Source organism: Lepisosteus platostomus, chromosome 14, assembly GCF_059453375.1.
Source record: "Lepisosteus platostomus isolate fLepPlt1 chromosome 14, fLepPlt1.hap1, whole genome shotgun sequence".
In the NCBI taxonomy this organism is placed as follows: domain Eukaryota; kingdom Metazoa; phylum Chordata; class Actinopteri; order Semionotiformes; family Lepisosteidae; genus Lepisosteus; species Lepisosteus platostomus.
Window position 1 is genome coordinate 32,771,461 of NC_142624.1, and position 12,903 is coordinate 32,784,363.

General features: G+C 38.0%; 1 protein-coding gene across 1 annotated transcript in view; it reads right to left on the reverse strand.

Annotated features, from left to right (window-relative positions):
• Positions 1–12,903, reverse strand: part of kansl1l (KAT8 regulatory NSL complex subunit 1-like) — a 31,337-nt gene that overhangs the window by 16,345 nt on the left and 2,089 nt on the right. The window contains exons 2-5 of the mRNA XM_088605749.1: positions 11,510–12,740; positions 1,991–2,132; positions 1,277–1,474; positions 32–150 (exon numbers count right to left, since the gene is read on the reverse strand). Coding sequence (XP_088461875.1) covers positions 32–150; positions 1,277–1,474; positions 1,991–2,132; positions 11,510–12,675 — 1,625 coding nt within the window. The 5' untranslated portion in view covers positions 12,676–12,740. The remainder of the gene's footprint in view (positions 1–31; positions 151–1,276; positions 1,475–1,990; positions 2,133–11,509; positions 12,741–12,903) is intronic.

The window sequence follows — 12,903 nt, forward strand, 5'->3', positions numbered from 1 at the left end:
ACATTTTCAGCAACTGTCCCTTGTTTCATACCTGTGAGAGCCCCACTTTGTCTGACCTTTCCATCTGCTTGCTTTGGAGACCGGAGATGAAGTGGGAGAGAAATTTAAAGGAGGCATCAGACTGTTGACTATTTCTGTTAGCTGGGCGCTCTGTTGGCAGAAATATATATATTGAAATATATATATGTATGTAATGGAAAAGGAAAGGTAAAATATGATTGTCAGCATAAATGCATTTTTTTAATAAAGAATCAGTCATTATTTTTATTTTTCATCAGTTCAGCTCAAAAGTGAGTTCTGTACGAAGACAGAGGGGATGAAGAACTGATATAATATAATATTACAGGTACCAAACCACATGCAACACTTCAGCTATCTGACAACACCCTGGCTAATTGTAGCCAAGACTGCAAAATCCAGGTCAGGAAGCAATAACACAGCCTACTCTGAAAATTCAGACTGAGCTCCAAAAACGGTTTTGCTGGATCAGTCACTTGGTCACATCCAGCTGGACAAAAATTAATGATACTAAATGTTGACTTTTTCCCCAATTAATACCTGATTGTAGCATCTTGTAATTTTGTGTCCTTAGCATTCATGCTTTTTCTAGCACAAACTTTGACCTAAAGTTAACACTTTATAAAGGCAATCTAAATAGCAGCTTTTCTGTATGTCAGATAATTAAACAGCTAAAAAGAGAAAGTAAAATACTTTCCACAATTAGGATATCTCAGCAGTAAAAATCAATAGTTTTGTTTTGATTGTTTTCAATTATTTCAACAAATGAAAATGGATGTTTTCTATAATTACTTGATGAGAAACTCAAAAGTACACTGCTGAAGGCAGCTATACTTCAGTTACAGGGGGTTGTAGGTAGAAAGATGTACAGCCTTCTACTGTATATTGCCTTTTCGTTTCCATTTGTACTAGCTATACAATTTTACAACACAATAAAATGTCAAAATCAGCCTTAATTAAGAAAAGCTACAGATGTGATTATTATGTATGAAAAGTACTGTATACTACAGGTACAGGAATTACTAAAGGTGGCCACTACTTATGTAGGCAGGTGGTCTTTCAACATGGGTGGTCTCAAATCAAATTCTCAGAAGCACTGTAGCCTTCTAGTACAATCTCTTAATGGTTGAAACCCAATTTCAGTTTAATGAGAAAAGCAGAGACTGAACTTCAGCTATTAGCAAATAGAAAACATAATGCTGACATCTACAAACTGATTAGTGTACATCCTATAGCACTGTAATCTGTTAAGGCTTACCTGTCTCTCTATATTTCTCAGAAGATGAGTCGGGCTGCTCGGTTCCATTTCAAAATCTAGTTCTGAAGACAAATCTTTTACCTCTGCAGGGGCTTTATTGTCTCTGGCTGTGCTCAACAGATCTGCAGTTTCTGTCAATAGCATCTGCTGAATCAGCCTGTCTGTTAAGGGCTGCGAGTCCGCCAGGATTACTTTCCCCTAGAGTAACACATTCACACAAATAGGTAAAGAAACAGATTAATTAATCTTCACTGCAAACATTATTGCCACTCAGAAATGAGGAAGTTGACAATGAAAATGCCCTACCAAGGTAATCATTAAACCATTAAAGGAGGTGCTTTTGTGAGAAATGATGAAAACCGAAAACTTATTTTGAGAAAACGTTGTCTACAAGGAAAAACAGCCCAACATATAAATTTAATGTACTGTATCTGACAAAAAAAACATTTCCTTTTTTACATTATGGTTGAAATGACTTAACAGATTTAATAACATAAACTTTCTTGTATATTTATATAAATAGTCAAGAAAAGTAAAATAGGAAGTGTGTATTGCTAAGAATCCAGTCAGATCTATTAAACTAATAAAATGTAGAATTTTCAGTATTTCTAAAAATTAAAAAACAATGCAATTTTAATTAAATATTTGGCTTCATATGATAATGTCTTTGGTGTTAAAAGCATTGTCTGTTTTACAATCCGTAAGTAACTGTACCTTTGAAGAGAGTATTTGCCGGTGGAGGTCACCAAGTTGCTGGATTTTATATTCCAGTTCGGATATTCTGGCTTGAAGCCATGTCCAACGGCTGCTAATTTCAGATCTGTCTATAAGCCATCTCTGTTCACAACTGGGACTACTGTGGGGGGGGGAACAGAAGAACACTACAAAAAACTGGAAACAGAAATCACTCTGTACAACTTGTTGAATAACTGTAATCACAGTAAACTGAAATTACAAACAAGAAAAGACACGGGCAGAAAAGTGCACTCTGTGATTACTGGGTGGTACAGAAGGCTGGGGTGGTTATTGAGGTATCATGAAGTCACATTCACACTGGAGGAGCATCATAAAGACATAATGTATGTCATATTTTGGCGTAATTATAGCAGTGATTGTTAGTGTACCGCAGTGAATTCGGTCACGCTGATCATGGCCTCTGCCTTTGCAGCCCGTCTGAGAGCAATCACGCTCCGAAGTGTGAAGCACAGTAATTATCATCTCCTCTCCTCCTACTTCTTGAAGATTACACATCCAATTCTATTCTCCGGTGGAAAGATTTTCAGCGTTGTTGAAAGCACATGGGGCAAGGCTGGAAGAGTACAATATTCTGGATATTTTTTTTTTTAATAAAAAAAGCTTGATGTAGAAATAAAAGTAACAATATACATATTTCATAAGAAGGCAGAATGGTGGTGTGAAGATTAGGACTGGAGATATAATTAGGACTTGAGCAACTTCTACGTGGAGTTTGCATGCTCTCATGTGCACATGGGTTTTCATTACCTTTACCAGGAATGAGCATCATTCTGATAACGGATAGATAAGAATAAATATGAAAAAAATTGTTTATTTTTACAATTAAACAATTAAGTGATGAAGAACGATGCATGAAATAAAATGACATGTAACACTTTTTACCCAAGTCCTATTTGTAAAGTATTAAAGGCTTGTTTTCGTCTTTCATCATCATTCATTCATCTTTCATATACTATTTTAGCACTGTATACAGAAAACACCATATATTCACATTTTGTAGGCAAACCTTCTGTAGAGATGGACAACTGTCACTTATGTTCATGCGCCCCAGACGTTGGTGCAAGGTGCATGAAAGAATAGTAAAATAATGAGGTTAATTTCTACTTATCTATCTCTGCTAGAAGAAAACAGCATAGATGTATGCTATTTGCTGAAGTAATTGTCATTTGTAATAACCGCATTAAAACTTTTACCAGTACTGTGTTCCAATTAAAAACTATAAATTACAAATCAGTCAACAAATGGAAGACTTCCAATAGTATCTTATCTGATTTAAAGCTTAGCCTATAATGATATATTTCCAAAAATTTCCATGCTTTTACTTTTAATTAACACATTTTAAACGTACTTGTAGCACATCAAGTTTCTGAAAAAGGTTGTGCACTCCCTTGATGTCAGAGGGGAAAAAAAGCCTTAAAGATCTGAACACAAAAGAAGCCATTGTCATTGCCTGTACTTATCATCAGCAAGTCTCTGTAGTGTTATTCAACATGAAAGACATTTGTATGCTTTCATTACCAAAGCTATTCAATTTACATTTAAATGAGCCTTTAGCCTCACTAAACCTGGATTGTGCAGTAGTTGTACATTTACAATTCGTTATCCCCATTACGTGTTAGGCTATGATCAGAAACAGTGATCCAACCTTGGATTTTATATAGGAAATTAGACTTTAATTTGCATAGCATCAATGTATCCATAATGTGCATACATTTAAATAATTATATGAAAATGTATTCAATCAATTAAATTATGATTCAGTGTGAAGTATGTATGATTTATATACATAAAAATCCAATTTTTTTCAACTAACTCAGCCCAATTACCATTTAACAGCTATTCAGGATACACCGCCCTCAATTGAAATATGAAGGCAAAATTTTCCTATAAGTCGCACCCCTCCTCTGATTTTTGAAAAACCACTTAAAGGGTGTGAAACAACAATATAAAGAATGAAACTTGGAGGGACGTTTCCATTCATTGCTAAGGCTCTTGTCTCAGCTCTGCTTGTCGGATTGCATCTTCATCTGTTTTCGTGTCAAACCTGACTGATCTACAGAAGGCTGTGACTTTTCAGGAAGCTTATTACTATTCCAAGGCTAAATTGCTCGGTGTCCCTGGAAGGCATGATTTACTAAAAAGCACACACTTGCTATTGTACTGTATTATTTTCTTTTCAAACAAGCACCGGGACTCCCCAACAATATTAAAACTGCATAAGTCATGGATTATTAATATATCAGAAAGCTATTCTCTAGTAAACTTAAATTAATACTTGTAAAGAAAGATTTGGATATGAGCATTTTCAATCCAGCTTTATGTCAACTTAAATATGATTCATTAACAGCTAAATGACACCACATAATTACAAGGGAAACTTTATACCGAGATTGTGAAGGCAATTAAATAATTCAGAAAATCGTGTCTGCAATGAATTGGCTTTGCATTTTTTTCTGCACCGTGTTGAAGACATAAAATTACTGGCAATATAGTTAAATCAAAAAGTATAAGTAACCTCATAAAACTGAAACCCTCTTCACTGTCTGTCAAACGGTGAGCTGTTTCTGTCATATTTTTCTTATGTATAGCATTTAAACCTTAAGGATTACACACCTCGTTTCTCTATTTCCAGTTTCAATATTTAGCTTGCTATTAGCATTTTTAGAATGTTACTAAATTATTTTTAAAGATAAACTTTCGGAGATGTTTAACAGCAAAGTCTGGAATACGATGCAGAAACCTCGCATTTCACTTACTCAGGTAAATGGGTACAGTCTGTAGAACAAATAAATGATTTGTAAATTACAGCATGTTTCCATGGAGCTCCCAATTACACTGTCTTTTCTGGTAACCTTCTGCTAGCAGTTTCATGCACCAGTTACCATAGTGTTTGACTGCGACCTTGGGAATTCCATGAGCTGCTCACTTCAAACAAACATGGAAAGGTTATCTAGGCAGGCCAGTGAGAACTCTTTAAAACCACAGGCTATTGAACTCATCTTAAAGCTTCCCTCAATAAAAGAAGACATGTATCTGTAAAGAAGAGATTTAAGAAGTAAATTAAGTTGGAACAGTATAATCTCTTGCGCATATATTTTCACACTGTATGGGTCCTGCAGCTTAAATATACCATTTCTATATGGGTTCTTAATTTTAAAACTCAAATCCATATTTAAGATCTAGATTAAAATAATTATATGGTACATAAAAACAGGGAAGAATTATTCACATATATGTTTGTGTATCAACTGAGCTTCAGTTGCCTATGGACTTCTAATATTGGCACAAGACATTAGTCTTTTTAATGCATTACTTTCAATTTTACTAATCTTGCTTTCGCAGTTTCCCCCAATATTGTGCATGCCAGAACTTTGCTTAATAAATCATAAGACTAAACCAGTACTGCAACAGCACCAAGATAAGAGCACAGCACTGGTCTCCTACGTTGTTAGTCACTGTAGCTGCTCTCCTATAGTATTAGTCACTGTTAGTACCTGTTGCCACAAATCAATGTGAGGAAGTTTTTTGGACTAAAAACAAGCAGCCAAAATACCTACCGTAGCTCCACGTTTTTAGCTGCAGAGAATAATAAAAATGGACAAAACCTCTTTTTCACTAGACAGCAAAATACTTTGGTAACAAAACAGTGTTACTGTATTACAGTAAACAGGGCATGACATGCAGAATCTAGGAAGGTTTCAGGAATTTAATTCCATGATGTATGCTAATTCCCAAAGCACCAACACTATCCCTTGAAGCTATACAATACCTGGTACTCCTTCTGATCCTGGCGCACTAATTAAGAAAATACCAGCAATATTTACAGTGCAGCCATTCAATACGCCAGAAACATAACCAGAAAGCTCTGAAGGTAGAAGGCTGAGATAGAGGCCATCGTCTTTGGCACTGGACTAAAGACTAAATTAACATCTAAACAAGGTTTGAAACAAGTTGTAATGCCCTGTAATAACAATTAATGTCCAAGTTCTAGAAGTGTGCAACATGGAAAAAAGAAGCAAAAACAAAAAGATAAATAGTGTTGCTAGTTTTATATGTCTGTATACATGTAGAAAGCCTTTCTTCCCCCCACAAAGAACTTTTATCTCTGACAGGTCTTGAATCATTAGTGCTTGCACTTATAACCTCAGTTGAAGTACAGTAATTTGGTTCTTATAAATTTTGTGTCAGTATTTATCACATTCAATCTCTCTGATGAAAAATGGAAGGAATGATTCCCACATTATTCAGCCTGGAAGGAACTGGCAGTATTGCAGATATTGCACAAGTCCCTACATGTTCACTCTGCTTGCCACATGATCACACTCCCATGTTGCTTTCACGTCTGAAACTGCACTGCAGGCCTACTCGTCTAATAAAGAATGTGTCTTAAAAAAGAAAAGGCTTCTCTCAAATCCACTGCCAAAATAGTAGGAGCCGACTTTGAAAAAATGTTTAAGGATTTGACAATGCGTTATCATACAGCATCTCACCTTAAAACAAAATTTATTGAAACCATTCTTTAAACAGTTACAATGAATTCATTAAAAACTTAAAGAATGGCAATGATCTCTGGCTAATTCCAGAAAATCCCAATCATGCCCCTTTTCAAAAGTCTATAAATAGCTGGACTTTTACCTTTCATGTATTGTTATTGTAAGGGTTGGAAAGTTCCAAAGCCATTTCCATTGTAAAGAAATGCCATGCCTGTCACAAGGGCATTCCAGGAGGAAAGGTTCAGTAACCTGGCAATGGAATGAGATCCCAGGAGGTTTATAGTCATTTCTCAAGCCTAGCTAACCTTAGCCATTCTAACATCTTCTCACAGGCTGAAACTGACAAAAAAATAAAAGATTACTTAATATTAAGTAATAGTGCTCAATAACACACTCATTTGATGCAAAAATAGTAAAGCTCCTGGTCTTTCCATAGCCTTAAGGTTGGAAACTAAATCTCCATTAGAGAAACAGCAAGAATAATAAGTTTCATCCTATTTTTCCAACTAACAATGTTTCAGCTGTGGTCCGCTAGACCGCTGTCATCAGAAAAAAACTGCAAACAAAACCCCCACAGCTCGCTATGTTTGATATTCTCCTCTTATGTAGGAGAGCATTATATTTCTTGGTTTATTTACAGTACTCTGCCCAGGAAATTCAAACACTTTGAATATGTTGTTTCCTGATATCCATCGAGGGCCTTCATGAGAGGCCACTGCAGCACCAGAAAAATAAAAGACATACAAATCCCAAAGCTGAGGATGAGATTCCTACGGCTGCAGCTATCAGCTTGATTCCAGGAAGAATAGGAATTCACAGTCCATCTGATTTTAGGAATGGAATTTCTAAATCACTAGTACCTATAAATTGCTTTGTACCAAATGACTAAAAAGAGTGTGATCTGAACTAGAGCACTGCTGCATTAGTAAAATTTGCTATGGCACTTGTAATATATTGGTTTGTAATATACTGGTAACATGAGTTATAAGATATATTGTAATATCAATGATTTCTTTGTAGACTGATCTACAGTAGATTTGTAGGGGATTGTTTCAAAAAGTTTCTGAAAATCAATTCCGCCACTTTTATTATGAATATTACAAAAATATGTACCTAAAAAGTTACGTTTGTTACTTTATTTTAATGTTCAAGAGGACAATATTATTTTTTAAATAAACAGGCTAACGGTAGAAAAAGGAAAAAAACGAATCATGTTAGAAGGACAGCATTTGTTATTTCACTATTGTGGAACAAAGGATCCCTATGTAATACTTTTTCTCAAGTAAAAATTGGAAAGGTAAATCCAGTATACATTTATATACAGTATGTACTGTATCTAAGAGCACAGAATTGTCCATTCACAGGGGTATGCAAAGTATAAGAATACAAAACCAGAAGTCCATTAGACTAGCGTTAACTCTGACACTTTGGAGAAGGCAAATGAAAAATGTTGAGGTTTTAATCTGGACATGAGCAAACAAAGTGTAGGAAAATGATAAATACAAGTGGGAGAAGAATTCCAGACAGTAGGAGCAACAGAGCTAAAGGAATAGGTGCCAAGTAAAACAGGTTTTGACCTCAGAATAACAAATAGGCCAGAACCAGAGAATCACCAGCTGTGTATAGGACCATAACGCAACAATACAATGCACAGGTGTTTGTGGAGTTTTGAAGGGACCTGCAAATTATTTTCACGGGTATCGAGGGAGTCAGACAAAGTAAGGAGTAATATGATCATGACTATTGCTTCTAGTAAAGCTTCTAGCAGCTACCTTCCGTATCATTTGAAGCCTATTGAAAGCACATGTCAGAAGGTCAAAGAAAAGTGAACTGCTATAGTCCAGATGGGAGGAAACAAAAGCATGGCAAAGACTCTCAGCATCAGATAAAGTCAGATTTTCTTATCATGGAAGTAGTAAAAAAATATATTTCACTAAGGATGAATATTTGGGATTCAAAGTAAGCTAACTTTGATTTCAGTGAAAAGACACCTGGCAACAGTTCCCTCAAATAAAAAAGGAAAGGAAATGGAGTTTTTAGGTTGAGAGTGGGATCTTACAACTAAGAATTGTTCCCAATTACACTGGCAGGCAGTCAGGCCTCAGCTTTCAAGCAATTAGACAGGTTGGTCCGTGCTGATGATTTCAGAGGAAATTCTTTGAAAAATCATCAGCATAGGAATGGAAAAAAGGATGTGCAGATGACTTTTTATGGTCAAGAACAGCAAAGAGCCGACAGGAGAACTCTGAGAAAAAGCTAAATCAAGCTGGTTTTACATGGAGTTTTCACCAGGAAATAATACAGTGAGCAGACAGACAGGAACTCATCCAGGAATGGGAAAATCCAGAAAGACCTAAACATTTTAAAAAGATAATATTAGAGAACTATACGATCAGCTTTCAAAGTGCACTCAAGGAGACTAGTATCAAATATTGTAACAGCTGATTGGCAACACCTCATACAAGCACCTTGGATAAAAGTGGAAGAACGTAACTTGAGAAAAATGAAACAAAACAGTGGAATCCAGAGTGGGCATCTTAAGTATGAATGAGACTGATGTGTTACATTTGTTGCAAGAGCAATGGTACATTCCTACACAAAGTGAACAGGATTTTTATACCAGGGCTCAAGATGACAGGTGGAAGAAGTTAATTTCAAGAGTAGTTCAGTGGTTTCAGAAGATGTTGCAGGTGTGGGAACAATACAGCATCTCATCTGGGCCACAGAGAGAGCTTACTGGTAGCCTGAGATTGCCTGAAAAAGCAATTCTAAGAACAGTAAGAGGCCCCTTTTTTATCGTTCATGGCCAGAGGCCTATTCAGGTGTGTACTAAGGCAAGCTGAGATTAATCTATATCTGTCAACGAGGAGTTATGAAGCAACAACACAGTATGTCCTACCAGGAAGGAGAGGTACTACCACACACATAGGAGGAAGAGAGACGAGAAAAAGATATGAATGGAGTAAGACTACTGTGACTGTAGTGTTTCTTATCTCGCTGACGGTTTGATATCAGCTACAATGCGAAAATGATAAGATAGATGAGGGAATGAGAGAGTACTCTTTATTAGAGACATCAGCAAGTTCAAAACCAGGCAGGATTAGAAAATCGAACATTTGCTTTGAACGTGTAGGCAGGCGAACAAGCAAGAACAAAGTAGACAACACAAGAAAGAAATTCAAAAGCAAGAGAAGACCTGGAATCAATGTGAATGCTAAAATCAACAAGATGCAAGATTATCAGGGCTAGAATGAATCGAAGCAGAATCTAGAGAGATATCAACCATATGAGAAGAATTTCACCTCAGGGGGCAACAGATGACAATAAGAGTAAAATTGTTGGGAGAAGGAAACTAGATGTTCTAATGTGTCCAAAGGAAAACTAACATAGGCAAAGAAAAACCGAGAGGAGAATGAGAAGAATTAGACATGACAGCAGTGCCCCCACCCTGTCCAGTCAGTGTGAAGTGAGCACTGGAAAGCCCTTCCTGCATTTCTTCATTCTCTACCAGTCCAAGGGGCTTCACTTGTGCCCCCAAGCCCTCTTCCCTGTTCTTTATATGCAAGAGAAGGTCTTTATAATAACTTACAAAGAATATCTATTAAGCTGTAAAACGTGACTGCAAATTACAAGCCAATAAAGGTTAAATTTAAAAATGGTTGGGTTTTTCTTTTGACAGATCCCAGATTCACCTCGCATATACATGTACTGAAACATAAAACTGAAACACAGTTTCAGGAAAAAAAAATATGTTTTTTTAGCATTCAATCAGGGATAGTTCAATCAAACCTAAGTTAGCCTTTGAAGAGGCAATTGAGGAAGGCAAGCAGGCATGGGATGATGACTCTTCAGCAGACATAACCTTGTGAAAAAACCCGGCTACCCCACAGTACAATAACACTCCTTTGTTCTCAGACATGAAAGAGGAAAAAAGGCCAAAATCATATCAAAAGAGATGTAATTTCAAACATTTTCTTTCCAGTTTGCTGTGCCACTCTTTTATTGAACTGATAATACTGGCTTAGGTTTTTGGTAATGTTACAATAAGAAATGTCCTCTCCGAAACAAAGAGAAATTGTCTCCGCTTCTTCTATTAATCAGCTCCAAAAGCACTGCTTTGGCTGTTTATGTTTCAAAAGTACTCTCCTGATCAGAAATCACCCATGAAATGTCATTACACATGACGGGCAAAACTTCAGCATGAAAAATGAGCTTTGTCTAGTAGTCCCTTCTTTTTAAGAAGTAAATTTTCTTTCTTTAGTATGTTACTTATACAGTACATATAGTGAATATGTATCGATAAATGATTAACACTGTGAGCTGCTGGCGTCCCATCCAGAGTGTACCCTGCCTTGTTGGGAAAGGCTCTGGTTCCCCCACTTCCCTGAATAGGATGAAGAAGTTTGAAAATAGATGGGTGGGTGGATGGACATCACTAGCAATTGGTGAATATGCAGAATAAGTTTTGTTCTTTTGTTTTCCCTAACCAGGGGCAGTATAGCACGATGGGTTGTGCTTTTGGGTCTCCCCCTGCAGAGACTGTTGTTTTACCTTGTGTGAAGTACAGTATTTTACCCCAACTGCTCCAGTCCACCCCGTTGTATAAGCAGGGACCAGAACTCCTGGGGGGTGATCACTGTGATGGACTGCTGTCCCATTAAGGAGAGGAGTCATGTGCTCTCTAGTCCTCTTAAGGCCACAGAAACCAGGAGGCGCTCTGACCTGATGAACCGCTGTGGCTCAGATAAGGCAATTATTGTACCTGTGTTACCTAAATGCTCAAAACAAACTGTCTATCAACAGCAAAGCCATTCTAGACTGTAGAATGCACTCAGATACCTTGATCGTTTAGGAAGACAAACCATACATTACAGGACACAGAGATTACACCTTCAGAAAACTCAAACCCAGCATTAATACACATAGAAAAGAAAAAGAAATGTCTTTATAACAATATAAACCTTCATAAGTACCTATTACTTACACTGGCACATTCTTTGTCCCTATTTCGTGGTCCCATTCTTCATCTGAACTGCTGTCTGTGGCTTCAGAATCCAGTACCTCACTGATTCCAGACAGCACTGCTTTAGCATAGTGGGTAAATTTCTGGATCTCTGAAGAACAGTTAGAGGGCATGGAAGTCGTCTGATTGGGATGGGAACAGCTGAGGCCGTTCCACAGACGCGTCTCCGCTTCTGAAAGATCAAAGGAGTTTTCTTCTAAAAGGCTACAAGTGTGCTCAGTTGCAGCTGAGCTGGAGGCTGTGTGTGTTCTGAAGTGATGCGCTCTGAGCCCTTGAAGCTGTTCACTGCAGTGCTTTGCTGCATGCTCCCCGAGAAGGGTTTGCAGGCGTTTTTGTATCTGGCTTGCTTGACTGACAAGAGTTTGGTGCCTGGCGAGACACTGAAACAGCTGGCTGTTAACTCCAGCCTCCTCCCCAGCTGTGCAGTGGGTAAGCGAGAGATCTCCCGCTCCTCTGAAATCCCAGGGCTGGGCATTCATGTCCTTTCTGACAATACTGCCATGCCATGCTGGTGCTCTCCCCAGTGACCCATTTATTTTGGCCGGTGTCAGGAATGTGAAACTGCCCTTAGCTGATGACTTGCACTCGCTTTCATTCCGTCTGCGACTCTTGATCTGAGAAGAATTCACCGCGCAGCCAGAGTCCGGCATTGGTTCATGAACTAGGTGGGGGATCTTTCTCTCGCAAGCCTTTGGGATACCTCGACTTTTATGTTCGGGGATTGAGACTAAGAAAATGCTGGGATGATCAAAGAGGTTTTTGAGAGATCCCTTAAGAACTGCTGAATTTGTATCCCCGCTCTGTTTCTTGTTCAAAGACAGAAGATTTAACACTGAGCTTGAGCTTGAAAACAGGACTGTTTTGTAGTGCCCTGGAGACTGCGCTAAAGGCGACGTGAAAGGAATGTCCTCCAATTCCATAGCCCCTTCGCCGCAGACCTTCGCAGAGTGCAGGAAAGTGCGATTCAGCCAGACAGGCTCCGCCGCGCTGTCCCCCATGAGCTTAATTTGGGAGTTCAGCTCTTTCCCCAGCATGGTGGCGTCTGCATCGAGGGCGCTGGAGGGCAATGGCGACGACAGGTGGACCCCATGTCCATCCGTGGCTGTCTCCGTCAGGGCTGGAGCCATTCGGAGTCTCCAATGTTAACACACAACCAAAAACCGAAAAATTATCTTCATGCGGATCTCGTTACCTGAAAAAAAAAAAGAACCCATGTATTTTATTTGTATGAAGGCTTTAATCATCAAATGAATTATTATTGATCTTGTCATCCATTACTAGCTACACCAGCAGAAGAGATCTGGATCATAGTCCAGTTATAGATTTTATTTACTTTTTTTTTTCCTATTTCACCT